General features: G+C 38.8%; 1 protein-coding gene across 2 annotated transcripts; it reads left to right on the forward strand.

Annotated features, from left to right (window-relative positions):
• The first annotated feature begins 1,241 nt into the window (after window positions 1-1,241).
• On the forward strand, window positions 1,242-21,576 carry LOC109194432 (protein NLRC3). 2 transcript variants are annotated; one of them, XM_025903345.1, is made up of 12 exons: window positions 1,242-1,303; window positions 1,388-1,498; window positions 1,600-1,713; window positions 2,339-2,449; window positions 12,437-12,517; window positions 12,981-13,209; window positions 13,321-15,082; window positions 15,181-15,354; window positions 16,804-16,977; window positions 18,515-18,670; window positions 18,995-19,041; window positions 19,217-21,576. In XM_025903345.1, exons 5-12 carry the CDS (start codon window positions 12,515-12,517, stop codon window positions 19,786-19,788), a joined length of 3,117 nt encoding a protein of 1,038 aa, XP_025759130.1. In that variant the 5' UTR covers window positions 1,242-1,303; window positions 1,388-1,498; window positions 1,600-1,713; window positions 2,339-2,449; window positions 12,437-12,514; the 3' UTR covers window positions 19,789-21,576. The 2 variants fall into 2 exon arrangements, with proteins under 2 accessions (XP_025759130.1, XP_025759131.1); XM_025903346.1 differs by lacking the exon at window positions 12,437-12,517.
• The last annotated feature ends 1,171 nt before the right edge of the window (window positions 21,577-22,747 follow it).

Consider the following 22,747-nt stretch of genomic DNA (forward strand, 5'->3'; position numbering starts at 1 on the left):
TAAAGTTATAAACTTTGTTAGGGTGCAGCTTTGCTTCTTTTTCTTTGACTGTTTACTTTACCAATCACACTGTGGTTTATGCACACATGACATCAAGTATAATGACCTGCTTCCCTGTTGGCATTTTGGAGTGCTCCCCATGTAACATGTGCAAACTGGCGTGTAGACTACAGCACTACAGTGAAAAAAACAATAGCTTAAACAAGAGCAAACCCTGACACAAAGCAAAGACAAAGCATTGCAGCATATTAAAAAAATCAGAGCTTCATCCAACACAGGAGGTGCTTAGACAGGAGACATGGTAATTATATCATCACTTAACAGGAGTGTTACTGTTCTTGTCCATATTACAGCAACAGTTAACATGGATCATGATGCTAATATGATGAGATGAGGCGTCCTCACAAAGAATCACTTCCTCCCTGAGGGAAGTTTCTTCATGTTAAAAGTGAAGCCACCAAGTCCTGCTTATATGATCATTGGGGCTCTCTGTCTAATGTTGTCAGGACTTTAACCTACAAATGTAAAGCACATTGGGATCACTGATTTTGTGAGCTAGTTCTATAAAAATAGCTGCTGAGATGAAGCAGAAAAGAAGCAGCTGATATTTGGACAGCACACATGATGGAAAGGAGGATTTCAATTGATGTGCACATGAATGATTTGCAGGTGAAGGTAGAAAGTGATGTGGATGTGACTTAAAGGACACAAAAATTATACAGTGAAACACCAAACAATGTGGTGATCCTCTATGAGCAAAGATGGAGATTATAAAGAAACACACTTTCCAGGTCAGACAGGTCAGGCAAAGGTCTGCTAAACTAGCAGAACACCACTTTCTCTCTAGTTTATGAGTTATCTGCTTCAAGGTAAACGTTTATGAGTTATATCAGGGAGTCAAACCTCTCCAATTAGCCGCTTTCTTTGTCAGAGGAACAAGAGCATCAAGTCATATACAGTGAGGACAATATTAACAAGATAATTGACATCTGGTAGCTGCTCTGCATTGTGTTTAGAGAGGGCACTGAAGAAAATAATGGTGGAATTATTTGTTTAACATTAGTTACAGCATTTTTAGATAGACATCTACTACAATGAAAAACAATCCACCGTGCTGTGTTGTCCATTATTTTAGAATTAAGTGTCATTAAGAAATAGTCAGACGAAGAGATTTTTCAGTAAATATTACTAAATGTCCTCTTTTTACTCCATATGTCAGGAACATGGAGGACAGAGAGGAGGGAGTCCCTCCCTCTAAAACCACTCTGTGTGGGGAACATGAGAGCCAGACCAAAGCTCAGAGGTGAGATGACCATCTCTAACTGTACATGACTCTTTTCCATGTCACAGCTCAGCACTCACATCACTGCTCCATCATTATTCACAGAAAAAAGCACAGAATCAAACGCAAACCTGAAACTGGATCCAGCTGTGAGTCAGCCAAAAGTGAGATGTCAACAAATGACGATGTTAAAAGACAGTGCACCTCTGAATCTAAGTAAGCTGATATTAGTTACTTTTAGAACAGTTGTTATTAATACAGGGATAATGTAGTTAAAGTGCTGCAAATATGTGTTCGTTTTTTTCTGTTGCTGTCAGGATCACTGAGAGACCAGGATTTCCTGAACCTGAACCCAGCTGTGTGTCCTTGAAGAGCAACCAGTCAAAGGGCATTGGAGAAACCTTTAAAGCGGAACTTTCTGAGATAGAGAGGTATTCAGCTGTAACTGTGTTTGAAGCTCTTATCCCCACAAAGTGTAAAGAATCGACATGATGGGAGCTATTTATGTAGTGAAGAGTATCTGTAGGACTCCAGCTCTTCCAGCAGATAATCTCCATGTGTTGAAGAGTTATTAAAACAATTCTTATATTTATAGTAAAAATGGGGAAAAATGTCTTTAATTCCTAAACAGTTAACACAATACTTTAGTTAAACCTTTTATTTAGAGCAGAAAGTCTGCATTTCAATCACATCTTTATTGTTAGATGTAAAATCTATTTTAAATGTGTATAGAAGCAACATTATGAAAAAATTGTCAATGTACAAAAGCTTACAGACCTAACTACAAGATATCTACCGTCTCAGCTTAGACACTTGACATCAAGTTGGCAGCAGCTATTAACTATAACTATAAACCAAAACTTGGTTTGCAACATAACAATGACAAATTTTGAATACTGTGACCAACATGAAAATGTCTTATAATATCCTCCATTAACACAGCATGGTTGAACTATATAGGATTAAAGAACAACTAGTTTAAAGACAGCATGTCTCTAAATCCAAGTAGATCGATGTCAGTTACTTTTAAAGCTGATCTGTGTCTTTTTCTGTCAGGATCCCTCAGAGGGATGGACCTGGACCTGAACTCAGCTGCGTGTCCTTAAAGAGCAACCAGTCCAAGGGCATTGGAGAAACTTTTAAAGCACGGCCTTCTGCTGTAAAGAGGTAATCTGATTTGTTGCAACAGTGTCTGCTTTTTTTTTTACCCTTGACAAACAAGTATGGATTGATCATCTTATAGTAGATACATGGTGATTTAAACATAAAAATGAGATGCAACATACCAGAAGCCAAGGGAGATGTTTTGTGTTGTTCCATTAAAAGTCTAGAAACAGCAAAATATTGCAAATCATTTAAACCATTTACATTAAAACAGCACACATACTGTTGCAATCCCAGCCTAACAGTGGTAAAGAGCACTGATATTTTCAGAAGTGTTTTTTATGTTCAGCATTCAAAGATGTATCTCAGCAAGAAAAGCAGCCAAACTCTATTTTTCTTACTTCTAGTTATTCCTTATAGCCCAAAGTTCTTTCCCTTCACTCGCCTTTATATAGACCATATTAGCTTCATTTTGATAAAATAGCTGTTTGCTGTAAAATTGTTTCCAATTCTTTGTTTGCTTCTGTACTAAAATCCATCCATTCAAATCATCCATTTTTCTTTGTTTGCTTCCTTTTCATTTTCAAAAGCTTCCCTTAAAAATAACTTCCCTCTCATAACAGTTTTAACTCTGTGTCACAAAATGGTGGAACTACTGTCCTCTCTTTGTTTTCTGCTCTGCATCATTTGTTCTCTGTTACGTCCCCCCCACCATGGTGTAGGCCAGTGGTTCCCAAACTTTTTGTGCTGGGCCCCCCTTGTTTAACAAGAAAAATGTTCGCGCCCCTGACCCCCGCGCGTGCACGCGCGCACGCACACGCACAAACACATCCTTCAACCACACACACCCATATTTTGCTCCATTGCGGTTTATTTCACACCTCAAACATTTATTAAACAATTAAGCAAATACAAATAATCTGCAATAAATTACAGGTAGTAAGAAAATAAAAAACCAACTCTTTTACGCTCCGTCCGCACCTACACGGGTATTTTTGAACGCGCAGCTGTTTCTGGCACATGTAAACGGCGTATCGAATCACGGAGAACGGAGATTTTTTAAAACTCCTTTTTTTTTTGCGTTTACCTGTGGACAAGGAATACAGAGTTTGTCACGCAATGTCAAAGGTATGTGCCTTTTTCACGTCACGCTGTGCGCCACGTTATTGTTTACATGAGATGAATTGCAGAATGGCAGATAGAGACAAAATACTGTTAATCTGACTCTGCAGGTTTTACACGCTTACATATACAGGCCATTACTGTCCCTGCATTTAGAAAGGCAGAGGCATCACGGTGTAATTATTTTACATGTAGTTGTTTTTTTTCCTGTGTAATAATGTTCAACATTGCTATCAATACATTTTTCAAAAAAACCCTCTACAAAATGGGTTCAAAAACATAAACAACTGTGGGATACTGTTTGTCCGTGATGTGAACAGCCCAGCGCTGCTCCTGATGCAGGGAAAACTAATTCTGCAGGGAGACCTACCTCAGCACTTGTGCAGGTGAAACCAAAGGGAAGATATGCTTCACCATATTTTCTAGTCTTTGGCTTAGAATGAAGTTGGTTTGGAAACATATTCAGCAATGCTTCATCTCCTGCTTTGCGTTTGTGTGGGCGCCCCGTGCTAGCATTGTCCAAGCGTTGTTTTTGTTTTTTTTCCCTTTTCATGCCGCGCCCCCCCTGCAATAGCTCTGCGCCCCCCTAGGGGCGGGCCCCACACTTTGGGAACCACTGGTGTAGGCAAAGGTAGGAAGGAGACAGCAACACCGGACAACCACAATCAATGAAGGAGGAGGACAACAGGACAGTTAAGAATCAGGCGGGATTTATTGGTTGCTTGCCTTGATAGTCAATCTTAACAAAAGAAAAAGGTGGGGGGAGGAGGACTGGGCGGTTGAGCCAAATCAAAGAAATTAATAAAACAAAAAGAGGTCGATAGCTTCCAGGGCCTAACTAAAACAAAAATGCAAAATAAAAGGCCTACCTAGCTACTCGACAAAAGGTCAGTGAAAACATACAAAAGTGGCATCAACCGCATAACCTAGTGTGTCTACAGTTCAAAACTGCAGCCAGTGTATAGGGTACCCCCAGCTTACCTGTCCAGCCTCCCACCACACACTAGTGATGGGTCCAGCAACACTGACGCACCGGCGCATGTATCAAGCTCACAGAGTGAAGCCTGTATCGGTGCGTGCGTCGCTTTAAGAAAAAGTCACGTGATCGATACAGCTGCTGTATCGCTCATTACCAACGCGCCAATGTGTTTAAAAGGTACCGCATCCGCATCTGTCAACGGAACGAGTCGCCACCAAAAAAAAAAACAAAACACAAAATCGCAAAGATAAATAAAAATACACGTCTCTCCATAACAAAATGGAAATGTTTCTGCTGTGTGGGATCATTTTGATCTTTTAACTGCAAATAGTTTGTCTGTCTTGTTTCAGTGTAATCTATAAGAACAGGAAAAACAGCAATGTGACTTGCAGTGTAAATTATTTATTTCATTTTATCCAGGTTAAATGTCGCATCTGTTCTGCATTTCTTACACAAACAAAAGCACCTCCTCAGTGTTTAGGCATTACAGAGCCAAACATGAAAATGAGGCGACAAACACACCGAGAATGAACACAGGTCGGCCTATATTGACACTGAACAGCTTTATCATCATTTTTTTTTCTATTAATATGTGTTTTATTATTTTGAAATCAAGCATCTAGGAAGACTGTTCTGGACCAAGCAGTCCTGAATTTTTTTTATAAAGGACTGTCAACCCCTTAGTATTGTGGAGAGTGTCGGAGAGAAAAATTCCAAGATCAGAGGATCCTTTAAGGTACTGGGGGAAAGGAAGACATCTTATCAGAACCTTTTCCACCTGGCTTTACAGTTTTGGTGTTCCCCAGCTTCATCTGTGCCTGTGAGTTTTCCAAAGCTGGGGAAATGGTGTAAAAAAACAAACAAACAAAAAAAAAACGCAATAGACTGAATGCTAAAACATTGGATAAACTTATTTTTCTGAATAGAAATTTATAATAAACTCTGAGTCAATTACATTTAAATGGGTAATATTACATTCACAATACTTTCATTTTAATTTTCACTTAATGTCATTCACAATATATTTTAAAGATGTCTACAATATTTGAAATGTAAAAGTTATAAAATGTTTCAATGGAAAGTACAATACCTTACAGTGTACAAGTATGACTAGGTCATTGAATCAGTGTCTTGTGAGTCTCAAGTAAGTTGCCTGCAATGATATTTAAGGTCCAGCAGGTGTCAGTATGGAGCAAAACAGCAACACTGTGTCGACACAGTATCGATACAGTTTGGGGAATGTGCTGAAACGCTTCACGAGGCCTCATCTACCCATCACTACCACACACAATACAAAGAAGCCTTCACACAAATGTTTGTTATAAAGCAGAAGCCAGCAGCCACCAGCTGGCCAGGGAGTTGCTCATTTGTAGTGATCCTCGGAGAGTGATTGCACTGTAAAATATAACTTGTTGTTTCAACTTAAAAATATGAGGTAAAGGGCTGCCTTAAAATTTTAAGTTAAGTCAAGAAATAGAGTTTGTTCTTATAACACAACCAATTGTTATCTTAATGAAAAATCACACGTTGTCTAAACTTTCATCTTAGTTTAGTTGACTGAGATTTGTTAGTCAGTTCAACTCCTTTAATTGTCATTTTTACTTGGGAAAACCCTTTCAGCTAAATTAAAATAATTTATTGTTTAAACTCTTGTCCTAGTTCAGTTGACTTGGGTTTTTTAGTTAATTCAAATACTTTAGTAGTTCTTTTAACTTAGGAATCTATTTTAGCTTAACTAACATAATCTGTTAGCTAAGTTGATTTAAGTTTATTAATTAACTGAGCTCCTTAAGGTAGCTGAGTGAACTTGTAAATCAGTTTCATTTTAATTATCAGAGTTGATTGACTGGATGTAAAGAAAAATGTGTATTAAACATCTTAAGTTTTGTTTTGTTTTTTTAGCTTTCTAACATCCATTTCAGCAAAACTACCTGTTAGGTTTATCTTAGATCTCAGGTTTAAATATCTACATTCCTTTAAATTAATTTTCTGTTGTTTACAGAAAAAAAAATAAAACCCCACAGATTCCATTAAAGTCTATCTGATCATTTCATACAGAAAGTTTGTTTTAAGAACATGACAAGACAATTACTCATGAGCACCCAACATTCACCATTTATTGTGCCATCTTAGTCATCTGAGAAACAGAAAAATCAGTGATGTAGCTCATCAGGCTCACAATCCATCAAAACTCAAAGGCTGCTCCCTGTGAAACAATAAATTTGAACTTGGTCTTGAGCCCAGTTTGGGTGAAGATTAAATTCTGACCAATACTCTCGGAGCAGTAGTGATTCTTGTGAAGTAACAACATAAAGTCTGCATTAATGTAATGTATCAACGGGACACTTGCTATTTTAGAAAAGTTATTCTTTACATTTACAAAATTTTTAAACTTCATTGTGCTCAGTCACACCTGTTAGCATAAAACTTGAAATATTAAAATAGTACAAAACCTTTGATAAGTGACAGTAAAGATCAGTTTATAACAAGTAAGACATCAAACTCTTGTATTTGTCTTCGTTTACAATTGCAACAAATTCCACAGAACCAATATCTCTGAAAATGACTGCATGCTTCTGAAACATTTGATAATATGAATATTTCAGAAACATCAGTTTGAGTCTGCTCAATTGCAAAACAAAGGAAAAACTACTGACTTGCATGAGATAAGCATCTGCAAAGTCCACCATTATATTGTTGTTCACATAAGTTTCTTAAACCATGAACAAATGAGTAATTGTCTAATCTGGAATGTAAAGTGTAGTCATTTAGTGACATACAAAAGTGAGAATGAGAACTTGCAAGAATAAAAAAACAAACAGTAAAATAAAAACTGTCCTTAACACTAAGGAGCATACAATTACAGTTCTACATGGCTTTCTGCAAGAGTCTGTTTCTTAGACCATGCACTAGTGAGATGCACTGCCTTCCACCAATGTTCATTAGGATGTTCTGAATGACTTCAAAGATGTCCTTAAGTTCCTTTGGATAGTCTATGTTGAGGGCAAAAAGAAGGCCCATCAGCATGGAAATGGCACTTGAGACATCCCTCAGATTAGACAGGATTACTGCCGCCTCAAGGACAACCAACACATCGATGATGTCTTCTTCTTTCACCATCGCAATGCCAACTTTCATCCTCTTAGAAAACGTGTCTTCAATACCTGTCGGCTATAAAAGGGTTCAAAGACAAAAAAAAAAAAAATTACACAATTACAATTACACAATATCCCTTGTGCTTAAGAATTCATGTCTTTCCAAAGAAGAGCCATACTGATGCTTTGGATGATGGTGATTGGCTTTGGGTAACACTTATTAGTTGTTAAAGTTTTTTCAGAATGAGATATGCACCCCCATGTTACAAATCCATTTCTTGCTTTAAACAAAGACCATGTTCATAAATAACTGAGCATGTCTTCAATTGCAGAATTCAAACAAAATTTTCAATTTAAATGGTAAATGGCCTGTATTTGTATAGCGCTTTACTAGTCCTCTAAGGACTCCAAAGTGCTTTACACATTCAGTCATTCACACACATGGGTGGATGACTGAATCGTGACTCAAGAGTTGACAGTTCGTCTTATAATTGGAAGGTTGCCGGTTCGAGCCCCGGCTCCGACAGTTTCAGTCGTTGTGTCCTTGGGCAAGACACTTCACCTGTTGCCTACTGGTGGTGGCCAGAGGGCCCGGTGGTGCCAGTGTCCGGCAGCCTCGCCTCTGTCAGTGCGCCCCAGGGCGGCTGTGGCTACAATGTAGCTTGCCATCACCAGTGTGTGAATTTAAATCTACTTATGCTAAATATTGTCTGTGCTCTAAACCAAATCTGGCTGAGAATACATGAAATGTGCAAACTGCAGCTACACTACAGGATCAGATTGTGGCTCCATAGACAATGCTTCTTTAATCAGTTTATTGATTAAAGTTTATTTTTCCCCCTATATTAACAGCATGAAAAAAGAGCATATAGACATGGCTGAACAGGTTGCATAATTGGCACTGAATATCAACATCCACCTTTACCCAGCTGCCCAATGACTCTCGGCCAGTAACCTTTAATTGCTTACCCAGTCTACACAGTCTACACAGTCTCTTTTCCAGGGTCCAGGACATTTCACCAAAGTATTGCCCCCACAGCTGTAGCAGCCACTGCAGCCCCTTAAATATCCTAATATCTCTGCCATTACAATATACAATGTGAGAAATCAAACGTAAAGCTGAAGTGAACAGTACAGCAGCGAAATGTCAAAGACCCTGGTGAAGACATGAATAAACACAAGACACTAATAATATCAATGCTAGCTTGCCAGTTAGTTTCTCTGAAACCCAGACCAAATCCAGTGTCAAAGATCTTGTAATAATACATTTGGTGAGGAAAAAGTACACATGTTATCATGTGGCATCTATTGTTTCATAGATGCCACATGTTTCATTTAAAATCCACTGTGGTGCTGTCATTATTAAATTTACTAAAAGAAACAATGCTAACCTTCACAGTCTTGAAAGTGTGTGAGGGCTCTTCCTTTAGAAAATGAGGTCCTCTGTCCTCTTCCTTTGTGTAGGGCTCTGGTCAAAGAAGTCAAAAACAAAACAAAAACACTTTTTAAACAGTGTTTATGAAGCATGTAGACAGCTCCAAATTCACAGCTTTTTGATACATAATTCCATCAATATATGATTATCATTGGAGATTTTGAATCAGGCTTATCAGGACATTCAAGTAGAATATGATATCCAACCTACCACCAATATACACAGATTCTGTAAAAGTTACCACACTAAATGTCCAGTTGTGAAATATGATGACAGACTTTACTTATCAGCTTTCTTTCAATGAGTTCATCAGTTGAACTGGATAACCTAAAACTTAAACAAAGGATTAGATTTCGCAGTTGAACACTTACATCATCTCCGAAGCATCTTATGAGCCTAGTTAGCCCTTCTATGCCGCTCTTGATTTTGTACAGCTCCACGAACCTCTCCATAATGGTCAAGCACAGCAAAAAGGAACCCTTTCAGGTCAACAGATGTAAGACGGGCAAATTCTGCTTCAACCTGAGCAATAGAAGAAGAGGGGTGGAGAGTACAGGCAGAATAAAAAAAAAGATTCTTTGAGACCCAAATTTAAGCAAACGGTCATCTGAGGCCCATTAGAGAAAACGCAAACACACAAAAGCAAACAAACAAAAAGATGCACTTTACCTGCCGTTCAGCAAACAAGGAAGTTCAGAGAACAATAAGCTCTGTCTTGAAATCTTTTAAAGTAGAATGATTGTGAAAATGACTTATGTGATGTAAAACTTTAGTAAACGTGCGATTAAAAGAACACTGAGTAAAAGGACAAGTAACAGTTTCCTTATTCCTCAGATGTTTACCTTGATGAGCAATACTGTTTTAGTCCAACTGCCTCATTAAAGTTACACAACAGGCTTTTTACATTAAAGCCAGCAAGTCCATTACATACTCCCTTTTTAGATCTGAAATACTGTGCACATTCTGTGTATATGTAGTGGACAGCAATTTACCCAAAAGAGTGCAAAGTTTGCAAGTCCACCTCATTTAAATGACAAAGACAGATGTGATCATCTAGACCTGTGAAAATAAATTAATGACAAACCTGCAGTTATGGATGTTATTACAATCACAAGAACCTAAACAGTCTGCTCCATTGCTTTTGTTAATGAATCATTTGTTGGTAACACGTCTGAATATTTAGTTTATGCCACCTGCATGTGATCATCAATAGTGCAATATTACTTCTTAAGAAGTACCCTGACACTACAATCTTTATATCATTTGTTCTACAGAGCTATTAAGTTACAATATAATCTGTGGTGTTTCCAGTATGACAAAATGCACAAATTGTAACTTACCATTTGACTCCACTGACAAAAATAAATCCCCAGCATCAAGTTTGGCTTCACAGACCTAAAATAAGTAAAATAAAAATATATGTTATAATTATATTGTTTTCGCCATTTATTCATGTTTGCTAATTTTCTGACATATAAACAATGTTAGTTTTGTTACAATACAGAGAATGCAGTTTAATTAAAAGGTAAATTATGCAAAAAAAAACAAACCTTCTGCAGTATACCATGCCAAAAATCAGTGTCTCTGATGCCAATTATTTTATCACTACAGCTCTTTTAGTATGGAAACTCACACAAACTAGTCATACTGATCACAAGAGTTCAAAAATAAGTCAAAATAGTGAGCTGTTGTTAAGCATAAAGCATTTCAGGGTAACAAATAACTGCACAATAGAATTAAAGCAAAAAATAAACACACTGGAGGACTATCTGATAAAAACTAATATAATGCTGGTTTGTAGACCATATTTTGTCTCAGTCCTCAGTGCACTCTTGCAGCTTAGCATGCAGCAGTTAATAACAACTTAAGTGATTACATAGGGGTAAACAGATGACAACAAGCATCCGAGTCCTGCCAAAAAGTTCTTTTTGAACCCAGTCAGTTATTGGAAATATTGCCAAAATGAACTTCCACCAAAATACAACAGCCTGTGAACTTGAAAGAAATTTACAAGTACAGAGACAATATGAAATAAGCTTTATTAATTAGCTGAGTTAGCTTGCTAATATCGCAACAGTGGTTGAGTGCACAACCTTAAAGCTAGCGGCACAATACTTGTGATTTGGTCAGTGCCACATTAAACCCATAAAAAAGGCCATATGTCAGTTTATTAGGTCAAGTTTGGTCATGACACACAAGCTGGACCATGTCGGCTAAAGTTACATTAGCTAAAGCAAACATTTCGGTAAAAGAGAAAAACACACATCATGCCATAAATTCAAAACATGTTCCAACTTTTGTAGCTCTCTTTCCTTATAGTTATAACCAATGTTACTCACCTTGAAAGCATATTCCAAAGAAGACGATTAGAAAACGTCCAAGTAAAGTGAGCATGTCGTTAACCGCCAATTCCCCATGATGCACCTCGGTAGCAGTCACGTGAGGCAGTTTTGAATCCTGCTGTGCTCAACTTACCCACGTTGTCAAGTTCACATAAGTTGCTGATTTAGCTGGACATGAGTTTTCAAGTTAGCTTTTTTTGGTGTAATTGGGACGTTTTTAACTTGTAATTCTATGTTATAACAACAACTTCAGTCATCTATCGTCAAACTGATATAGAATAATATGTTGAAATAACAAACATCTGGAATTACATTTTACAGTGTGGCCAACTGTGCCTAGACCAGCCAATAGACACATGCCAATCGACTTTGAACTGGCCAATAGGTGGAGGCTTGACACCTGAAAGATAAAAAGAACACAAAACCAAAGCCACATCTCTTGGCACGTAACATTCTCCTTTTTAATTTCTCTGAATCTCTGATTGTTGAACATACCTACATTTCTTTTCCACAGTATTTACAGTCCTCCCATTTTGATAAAAATTAAAGCAAATTATACTGTGATCAGACAGGTTATTATCGCTTCTCACTTGTCTCTATCTTGCAGTCTTCCCATTTATGTCTATCTGTTGTATACTTAAACAGTCTACCATAAAGAAGACTGAGTGTATGAGTAATATGTATAACCCATCTCTGAAGGGTGGAGTTTTCTCCACATCATAGAGTAAATTTTATCTACAGGACTGTAACGTGTCATAAGAAAATGAAAAAGAAAGTTTTTCACATGACTCTTTGCACTCCTGTACAGAAAGTGCAACCCCTGAATCAGTAGCTTATAGAATCATCTTTAGCAGCAATGAGCCAAAGTCACTGTTTTCTGTATGATTTTATCAGTTACTTACATCAGAGTGGATGAATTATGGCCCAGTCTTCATTACAGTGTTGCTTCACTTCTTTGAGGCTTGTTAGTGTTAGTTTCATGTATCTGACCTGATTCTCTGTTCAAATATAAACATCACTTTATAGACCTATGTGGACAGAAACAATCTGAACAATTTTTTTATGATTTCTCCACAGAGTGGACAAGGAGACCTCTAAGTCTCAAAGTGGTCAGTCTGTGCAGCAGCATCAAACGCATATGGACTATGTATATTTATGGTCTGTACATGTGAACCAACTACTTTTATATACATACCAAACAATACTGTGCCATTTTTATTTATAAAGCATGCATTTAACATGTTCCAGTCCATGGTATCTTTCCATTAAGGGTTTTGCAGAAATCATGTAAAATACACATGTAATAAAAAAAACCCACACGCGCTATAATCCACATACACGATTCGCCAATCTTTGCCAATCTGATCACCTGTCCATTGCAATTCCTACGCTGGAATATACATCATCACATTGTCAGCATGAACTATCACATAGAATAGACTAAAAAGGTATAAAACAACTACAATGGACCAAAGTGCTGTACAGATGAACAAACACACCCATTCTCCTCACTGTCATCTCCATGCTACAGTTTGTAAACTAGCAGATTGTCAGTCAGTTCCAACATGGACACTGCATTACTTCAGTTTGATTTGGTCATTCAAACAATGTTCTATTCTAGGAGCTGGAGGGTAACGTCATCACTTTTGTGAAGAATGAGTTGAAGAAGATCCAGAAGGTTCTCAGTCCAGATTATCCAGAATGCTTGAAGAGGCAAAAGGAGGATGAGGAGGTGTTGGAAGGTAGGGATGAAGAGAAGAGGAGGAGCAGCAGAGAGGCTTTTCTGAAAATCATACTGGACTTCCTGAGGAAAATGGACCAGGAGGAGCTGGCTGACCGTCTGCAGAGTAGTAAGAGGATTTCTCGTAGGATTTAAACCACTGGTTAAATGGGACATTTACCAATATCTTTTTTTATTAATGAATTTCTTTATTTCTTTCATCTGTTTTGTTTTCATTTAGGAACACATGGTGCTGTTTGCCATGATCTTAAATCTACCGTGAAGAAGAAGTTCCAGTGTGTGTTTGAGGGGATCGCTAAAGCAGGAAACCCAAACCTTCTGAATCAGATCTACACAGAGCTCTACATCACAGAGGGAGGGACTGCAGAGGTCAATGATGAACATGAGGTCAGACAGATTGAAACAGCATCCAGGAAACCAGACAGACCAGAAACAACAATCAGACAAGAAGACATCTTTAAAGCCTCACTTGGAAGAGGTGAACCAATCAGAACAGTGCTGACAAAGGGAGTGGCTGGCATTGGGAAAACAGTCTTAACACAAAAATTCACTCTGGACTGGGCTGAAGACAAAACCAATGAGGACATTCAGTTTATATTTCCATTCAGTTTCAGAGAGCTGAATGTTCTGAAAAAGGAAAAGTTCAGCTTGGTGGAACTTGTCCATCACTTCTTTACTGAAACCAAAGAAGCAGGAATCTGCAGCTTTGAAGAGTTTAAAGTTGTGTTCATCTTTGATGGTCTGGATGAGTGTCGACTTCCTCTGGACTTCCGCAGAACTAAAGTCCTAACTGATCCTAGAAAGTCCACCTCAGTGGATGTGCTGGTAATAAACCTTATCAGGGGTAAACTATTACCCTCTGCTCATCTTTGGATAACCACACGACCTGCAGCAGCCAATCAGATCCCTCCTAAATATGTAGATATGGTGACAGAGGTCAGAGGTTTCACTAGATCACAGAAGGAGGAGTACTTTAGGAAGAGATTCAGAGATGAGGAGCAGGCCTGCAGGATCATCTCCCACATCAAGACATCGCGAAGCCTCCACATCATGTGTCACATCCCAGTCTTCTGCTGGATCACTGCTACAGTTCTGGAGGATGTGCTGAAAACCATAGAGGGAGGTGAACTGCCCAAAACCCTGACTGAGATGTACATCCACTTCCTGGTGGTTCAGGCCAAAGTGAAGAAGGTCAAGTATGATGATGGAGTTGAGACAGATCCACACTGGAGTTTGGAAAATACAAAGATGATTGAGTCTCTGGGAAAACTGGCTTTTGAGCAGCTGCAGAAGGGAAACCTGATCTTCTATGAATCAAACCTGACAGAGTGTGGCATTGATATCAGAGCCGCCTCAGTGTACTCAGGAGTGTTCACACAGATCTTTGTAGAGGAGAGAGGACTGTACCAGGACAAGGTGTTCTGCTTTGTCCATCTTAGCATTCAAGAGTTTCTGGCTGCTCTTCATGTACATCTGACTTTCATTAACTCTGGAGTCAATCTGCTGGAAGAACAACAAACTGGGGCACACTTCTACCAGAGTGCTGTGGACAAGGCCTTAGAGAGTCCAAATGGACACCTGGACTTGTTCCTTCGTTTCCTTCTTGGTCTGTCACTGGAGACCAATCAGAGTCTCCTACGAGGTCTGTTAAACCAAACAGGAAGTAGCTCAAAGACCAATCAGGAAACCGTCCAGTACATCAAAAAGAAGATCAATGAGAATCTGTCTGCAGAGAAAAACATAAACCTGTTCCACTGTCTGAATGAACTGAATGATCGTTCTCTAGTAAAAGAGATCCAGCAGTACTTGAGATCAGGACGTCTCTTCACAGATAAACTGTCTCCTGCTCAGTGGTCAGCTCTGGTCTTCATCTTGCTGTCAGCAGAAGAAGATCTGGATGTGTTTGACCTGAAAAAGTACTGTGTTTCAGAAGAGGCTCTACTGAGACTGCTGCCAGTGGTCAAAGCCTCCAAGAAAGCTCTGTAAGTTATTGTAAAGTTAACATTATTTTAATACATTGCTCTGGTTCAGTGATAGGGGAAAAAATACAAAACTTGCCTTCATGTTTATGTCTTTTCAGATTGAGTGAGTGTTTCCTTTCAGAAAGAAGCTGTGAAGCTCTGTCTACAGTTCTCAGCTCTCAGTCCTCTAGACTGAAACAGCTGGAACTAGGCAACAATGACCTACAACTTTCAGGAGTACAGCTGTTATCAATTGGATTGAAGAGTCAACACTGCACACTTGAAACTCTCAGGTCAGAGCAACTCACACTTTGGTTTATATGTTTTTAGATATTTGTCTAAAGTTTCAGATTCATAAATCTCTTTAAGTTACAACAAGTACAGATCAGTGACAAAGTAATTAAAGACAAGAAGCACAGGTATTTATGCAGCAGCATACAGCCTAGTGGCAAACAAGGAACAAAATACAAATAAGATATAATGAAAAGAAAGTATGAAATTATTTTTTGTTAATTTTACTTAACTGTGAAGAATAAAATAGCTTAATATCATTTTTATATTTTGGCTTCAATGAGAAATGCTAGACTTAGTGTGTCAAGTTTTATTTGCCATATAAAGGCAACTGTAGCACATGGCATAAAGGCATGAAGTAACAAGTAAAATAAAGTATAAAAGGAAAAAAAATACACATTAAACAAAAGTGTAGAATAAATAAATACAGGTTACTAAAAATGCTATAGTAGCTATTGTGCAGAGGTAATGGCATATACATGTAGTGTTGTAACAACCCCTATTGTATTATAGCAATAGGGGTTGGGGGGGTGGGGGCTACTATTGTAGTAGTTGTGGGAGTCTCCTAGTGGGTGTGTGAGAGTATAGTGGCAGCCATTACATGCTGTTCGTGTGTCTGTTCAGGAGAAACCTTACCGTTGTAACGGGCTGGTGTCGGCGACTACTGATCCCCGCACATGTATGTATGGACAGAGTAGAGCCGTGGAGACCTGGCTTGTATGGTCTTATGTTGCTGACAACGAATAAAGGTCTGTTGTTTGATTTAACTGACTGGCTTCGAGTTATCCGGTTAACCTCCACACCACATGCCTGCTGGACCTGCTAGTCGCTACTTCCTTGCCAGACTGCTGTTACAGTGTGTACAGTGATTGTGCAAAATAAATTGTCCTATATTTCTGCAGTTCAGGTAGAAACTGTACCTGAATCTATTGGTGTGGTTGTAGATGCTCATATACTTCCTACCTGACAGCAGGACCATAAAGAGTCAATTTTATTCAATTTTATTTATATAGCGCCAAATCACAACAACAGTTGCCTCAAGGCGCTTTATATTGTACAGTAGATTGTACAATAATAGAGCCATAGAGCTTTGTGGTCCAGAGCATTAAAACTGCCATACTAAATTATGATAGAGCCAGACTGAATACTCTCGATGGTGCATCGATAAAAGTTGGGGAGTTTTCAAGGGTCCATGCCAAACCTCCTCACCGCTCTTTTGCTGCTTTTGTGATCACATCCACGTGATGTGACCTGAAGCATCTGACACTCTCCCCTCAATGAAAATGGGTATGTGTCCTCCACCCTGCACTTTCCTGTAGTCCACAATGAGCTCCGAGGACTTGCATACATTGAGCAGCAGGTTGTTGTACGATACTATGATGTCAGGGCTCTCACCTCTGCTCTGTAAGCAGACTCGTCTCCATCAAAAATTTTGTACAATATCTCTTCAGGATGAACGGCTGTAACCTCTCAGAAAGAAGCTGTGAAAGTCTGTCCTCAGTTCTTCGCTTCCAGTTCTCCAGTGTGAGAGACCTGGATTTGAGTAACAACGACCTGCAGGATTCAGGAGTGACACTTCTGTCAGCTGGACTGCAGAGTCCACACTGCAAACTGGAAGCTCTAAGGTCAGGGTTCATCACACTGTTAAACTCATGAACTCAAAATTACATTGTTTTAATTGTTTGGATTTCATATTCACTTTATTCAACCATCTGTGTTTATCTGTTCTATGATGTGCTTGCAAAAGTGAATGGGTACCCTGAAGGCCATATGCTGCAATTAGTATCCAGTACACAATAATACTATTTAGCTGTGCATGGGCATTGTTAGTGACACTTCCGAAACAGAAAATGTAGCTTAGTCTTACTAATGAAAACCAGTCCTTATGAACATTTGAAAGGGTTTTAAATAAAAATGAGCATGGATTTGAGATCTGTTAATCAGCAAGTAAGAACGTCAGTCAACATTTATTATAGGGCTAAATTCCATTTGCGTGTCTATCTGTTCAAGCTTTCCATTTGACTGGAAAAATAAATATTAAACATATCCTTGCATCACTTACTGAAAAGTTTGGTTCTAAACTGTCAGTATTGGGGAGTACCGGCGTTACATATTTAAAATACAAAATATGAGTAACTGTATTCCGTTACAGTTACCGTTTAAAAAGGTGGTATTCAGAATACAGTTACTGAAATAAATGGATTACATGGTGGTATTTTCCTGTTTAATATGTTAGGCTATGCTCTCTCTATTTCTGGTAATTCCACGCCGGTGGAAACGCAAACAAAACACATATTGAGAGGCTCTAATGCCTGTGTCTCAATCTCGCAGCCCATGTCACCCCTACTTGTGGCCCGCATAATGACGTGAAGAAATATTTTTAAAAATGATTATTCAAAAAATTATTTAATATGAAGGCAATAGGCAGAGTGTTACAGGCATAGCCCTAAAGAATGTGGCCTCATGGGCAGTGCAGTCCGTGCTGCAGGGAGAATGGACTGCCATACCCAGCCCAGTTGTAATTAAGCTATTAAGACTCGACTGTACACTGTGTTCGTGTTTTCCTCCGAAGCAATAAGTTCCATTGGAGCAGCCTTTCAACGCCTCTCTCTGTCTCACTAGCAACGTTGACCCAGACAACAAATTAAAGCTAGTTTTCAGCTACGAGCCCAACACGGAACCCAACGTATTAGTCAGAGGTCCCTTTACTACGGTTCGGATCCGCGGACGTGTTTTATATATCTATACGAGATCACTGCAAAAAGTGCAGCCTTACTTGCAGCATGATAATATATTAAGTAATCCAAATTATTCAGAATACATTACTGTCATTGAGTAACGTAACGGAATACGTTACAAAATACATTTTGGGGCATGTACTCTGTAATCTGTAGTGAAATACATTTTAAAAGTAACCTTCCCAACACTGTAAACTGAATGTAGAGGTGGCATTAACAATGTTTGTCTCTAAAACTCACGAAATCAGTGTTTTTCCAAGTATCAAAATTCAATTTCCACTGCCAAAATCTGAGGGACCCATACTGTCCCCTTTCTTGTTAAAACATTTTTAGTTATTTAAGTTTGAGTCATTAACTAAAATGTGGACCAAGTACCAGTTTCCATAAATTCTTCCCCACTTGTGGTGTTTTGTGTGTCTCACAGTCTGTCAGGCTGTTTGGTCACAGAGAAAGGCTGTGATTCCCTTACGTCAGCTCTAACCGCCAACACTACCCATCTGAGAGTGCTGGACCTGAGCTACAATCATCCTGGAGAGACAGGAGTGAATCTCCTGAAGCAGCTGACACTGGAGACTCTCAGGTATGGAGTGACTGGCTGCAGCCATGTACAATGTTGATAGAGGAAAAAGGAGTGGAAATTTTTTCTTTGTCCTTCACTAAGTGATGGTAGTTTTTCTCCTTTTCTTTAAGCCAGAATGTGAGCTTTATATGAACAATCACACATATAGGACCTGTTTTATATGCAGGGGATTTCTCAGAAGAACACCTGGGACATTAATTCTGTGCCTAACTTACTGTTTCACGATTTCCCATTAGTAAATGATTTAACACACACAACATATTGATTTACATATTATTTATGGTGAAAGAAACTGTGCTGGTCTGACCCCCCTCCTCCTTTCAGGGTGGAGCCTGCTGGAGTCCGATGGTTGAGACCAGGTCTGAGGAAGTGTAAGTGTGTTTTTAATGTGATTCATGAAAACAAAGCAGCACACATTCAACCATCTTCAAACTGTCACATCACTCATTCACATCTCTGATGTCAGGAGTCATCATCAAAGTGTCAATCAATGAACAGATGATGGATCAATAACTGCAGCTGGATTGTGTTTGTTCTCTCCATCAGATTCCTGCCAACTCACAATCGACACAAACACAGTACACAGAAATGTCAAACTGTCTGACAACAACAGGAAGGTGACACATGTGGAGGAGGTTCAGTCATATCCTGATCATCCTGACAGATTTGATGACCGTCCTCAGCTGCTGTGCAGAGATGGTCTTACTGGTCGCTGCTACTGGGAGGTCGAGTGGAGAGGCAGGGTTGACATTTCAGTGAGTTACAGAGGAATCAGAAGGAAAGGAGACAGTGTTAGGTGTTTGTTTGGTGGAAATGATCAGTCCTGGAGTCTGAGCTGCTCTGAAAATCGTTATTTTGTCTGGCACAATAACCAAAAGACATGTTTTTCTTCATCCTCCTCCTCCTCTGTCTCTAACAGAGTAGGAGTGTATGTGGACTGTCCTGCTGGCACTCTGTCCTTCTACAGAGTCTCCTCTGACACTTTGATCCACCTCCACACCTTCAACACCACATTCACTGAACCTCTTTATGCTGGGTTTGCGTTCAGGCCTGCTTCTTCATTGTGTTTGTGTAAATTTGTAGAGTCAGAGATTTTCCAGGCAAACAGAAACTGTTGAACAGATAATGCAGTCTGTACATGTCTGTCACTTTCCTTGTAAACTTTGTCTCTTCAGTCCTTTAACAATGGAAGCTACAATTATTCCAGCATCCACATGTTGTTTTTCTGTCCTCCTCCACTCACAGCTTTATAGTGAAGTACGCTGTGTTTCTCTAAAGCTGAACTCACCTGAGATGATTTAGTTTGCTGTTTGCAGTTAGTTTGCTGTACATGAGACAAACTGTGATATCAGGGAGGAAACTGAGCTACACAAACCCAGGAGATGAATTTACAAACTCTTCAGAGACATTCACACATTATTTTTCAGTGAACAAAAGTGTAGACCAGCCGGGGTTTATCCAGATTTTATTCATAATTAATGACTTAATGAACCTGTGTGTATATATATATACATATATATATATGTATATATATACACAGTGAATAAATGTGTGTGTGTGTGTGTGTGTGTGTGTGTGATACCGTCTGTGATGTGGTGATATTTATCTGACATTTCATACAAGCAAAAAATGAATTTCCAAAAGGACAATAAACACTAATAACTAACGCTGCATTGCTCTAAAGCTAACCTGTAACCCTGACACAGTTTTATATGACTGTATTTATGATTGACATTGTCGTACATATTGAAGCAGGAAGATGTTGATGGATTCCTGCAACCTGAATAAACTTGTGTCATTGCATCAGTTTCTATTTTATTATATCAGTGATATGGATGATCAACCATGCTGATTTTATTAAATGCATGTTAATATTAATGTCCAGTGACCTTCAAGCAACTGCTATAACTATTGTAGTTTTCTTATTTGTTATGCTTAATTTGTCCACTGGGTCAGTCTGTAGAGGGTAGTGTCTTTCCTCAGTGTAAAACATTATTGCAGACCTTGTAACAATGTTTCGTTCTTCAAAGAGAACCAAAACTGCACTTCTGCCACTGAAAACGCTAGCATGAACGTTCACCCTTCCCTTAGCTGTTAATCAGAGGTTGGTTATAAGGACCAGCTGTCATCTACTCTTGAGCTCTGGCAACTTGCACTCATTCCTGTTCAAGGTGGTAAAGATTACAGGTTGTTGTTAAGTATTGCAGACTGGATTCATTTCTCCTGGCAACTGCTTAATCTGTATAACCATTAAAGGGTGGCCTAAACACTGCTGCTGTCTTGTTGTAGCTTTGCTGTCATTTACTACTGGCATTGGCTGGTTCCTTGTTTTATGCTGTTTTAGTGTTAATTGTTTGTTATATTTAATCATGCTTTCAAAGGAGTTGCATTTTAGGGTGGTTGAATTCGTTCTTGTTTCTTTTATATCTCGTTTACTGAGTTGTTTGGTGTTTTATGTCACAATATATAGTTGTTGTTTTTTGTTCTGTTTTTATTTTTTGATTTTGCTTTAGTGGAGGCATGGCCGCTTGTTGTGGAGGCTAGGGATATGTGGTGGAATTCCCTCTGATGCATGTGAGTGTACACACCGGGAAATGGGTATAATGCACCATTTAAATTGCAGTGAGAATGGCAGGGAGGATTGCAGAGAGACCACACGGGTGAGTAATTGGTGGCACCCTTGGGCACTCCTTCCTGTAGGTTGCCTCCCCAAGTGGTTAGTCTCCACCATTTTGTTTAATTATTTTACTGAGTTCCATTTTAACTAGGGTGGCAGTGAATCTTGTCCTTTTCATTAATGTTTGTTGATAAAGTATTTTAATTAACTGTTTTGTATTGTCAGTCCTGCTACCTAAGAAGTGTGGGTGTCAACTTTACTGGTTTTCCTCCTTCGTGCTGCCACATAAGGAAGAAGCTAAAGCATATTTAAGTAAATCTATCCTGTATCCCCAACTGCTCAGTGTAAGTTTGTCTTAAACCCCTCTTACATAAACTATCATAGCTATGCAGATGACACACAAATATATATCGCAATGTCACCAGGAGACCGAGGCCCTGTACAGGCTCTTGGTAAATGCATTGAGGAAATTAATGACTGGCTGTGCCACAATTTTCTCCAGCTAAACAAAAACAAAACTGAGGTAATAGTCTTTGGTGCCAAAGAAAAACGATTACAGGTCACCAGAGAACTTCAATCTATACACCTAAAAACCACAAACCAGGCGAGAAATTTGGGTGTAGTGATGGATGCAGACCTAAACTTAGAAAAACACATTAAGACAATAACAAAGTCAGCTTACTATCACCTCAAGAATATTTCAAGGATAAAAGATCTGATGTCTCAACAGGACCTGGAAAAACTAGTCCATGCATTCATCTTTAGTAGGCTTGATTACTGTAACAGCATCTTTACAGGTCTACCTAAAAAATCAGTCCGACAACTACAGCTCATTCAGAACTCTGCTGCTCGAGTCCTCACTAAGACCAAAAAAGTGGACCACATCAGTCCAGCTCTGAGGTCTTTACACTGGCTGCCTGTCCGTCAGAGGATAGACTTTAAAGTTCTGATGCTGGTCTATAAAGCTCTGAATGGTTTAGGACCAAAATACATCAGTGACCTCCTGACCCAGTATGAACCTTCCAGATCTCTCAGGTCATCTGGATCCGGTCTTTTATCAGTTCCCAGAGTCAGAACCAGACACGGAGAAGCTGCATTCAGCTTTTATGCTCCTTATATCTGGAACAAACTCCCAGAAAGCCTCAGATCAGCTGAAGCACTCAGTTTATTTAAATCCAAGTTGAAGACTCACCTGTTCTCAGCTGCATTTGAATAAAACACCAAATCCACACTTTTAAGCTTAAATTTCAAAATTTACATTTTAACTACTGATTTTATCTACTGTCCTGATTTTATCTACTGTTTTGATTTTATCTACTGATTTGATTTTATCTACTGTTTTGATTTTTGATTTTATATACTGTTTGTTTGTTTGTTTGTTTGTTTGCTTGCTCGTCTTAATCAATTTTAAATCATGTTTTTTATCTGTTGTTTTCAATGTTTCTGTAAAGCACCTTGAA

The sequence above is a fragment of the Oreochromis niloticus genome, linkage group LG23, assembly GCF_001858045.2.
Source record: "Oreochromis niloticus isolate F11D_XX linkage group LG23, O_niloticus_UMD_NMBU, whole genome shotgun sequence".
Taxonomy (NCBI): domain Eukaryota; kingdom Metazoa; phylum Chordata; class Actinopteri; order Cichliformes; family Cichlidae; genus Oreochromis; species Oreochromis niloticus.

Coding starts and splice junctions, on each gene's coding strand:
- LOC109194432 (XM_025903345.1), top strand. Junction 15,083..15,180: donor AAAGCCTCCAAGAAAGCTCT/GTAAGTTATTGT, acceptor ATGTCTTTTCAG/ATTGAGTGAGTGTTTCCTTT. Junction 18,671..18,994: donor CTGACACTGGAGACTCTCAG/GTATGGAGTGAC, acceptor TCCTCCTTTCAG/GGTGGAGCCTGCTGGAGTCC.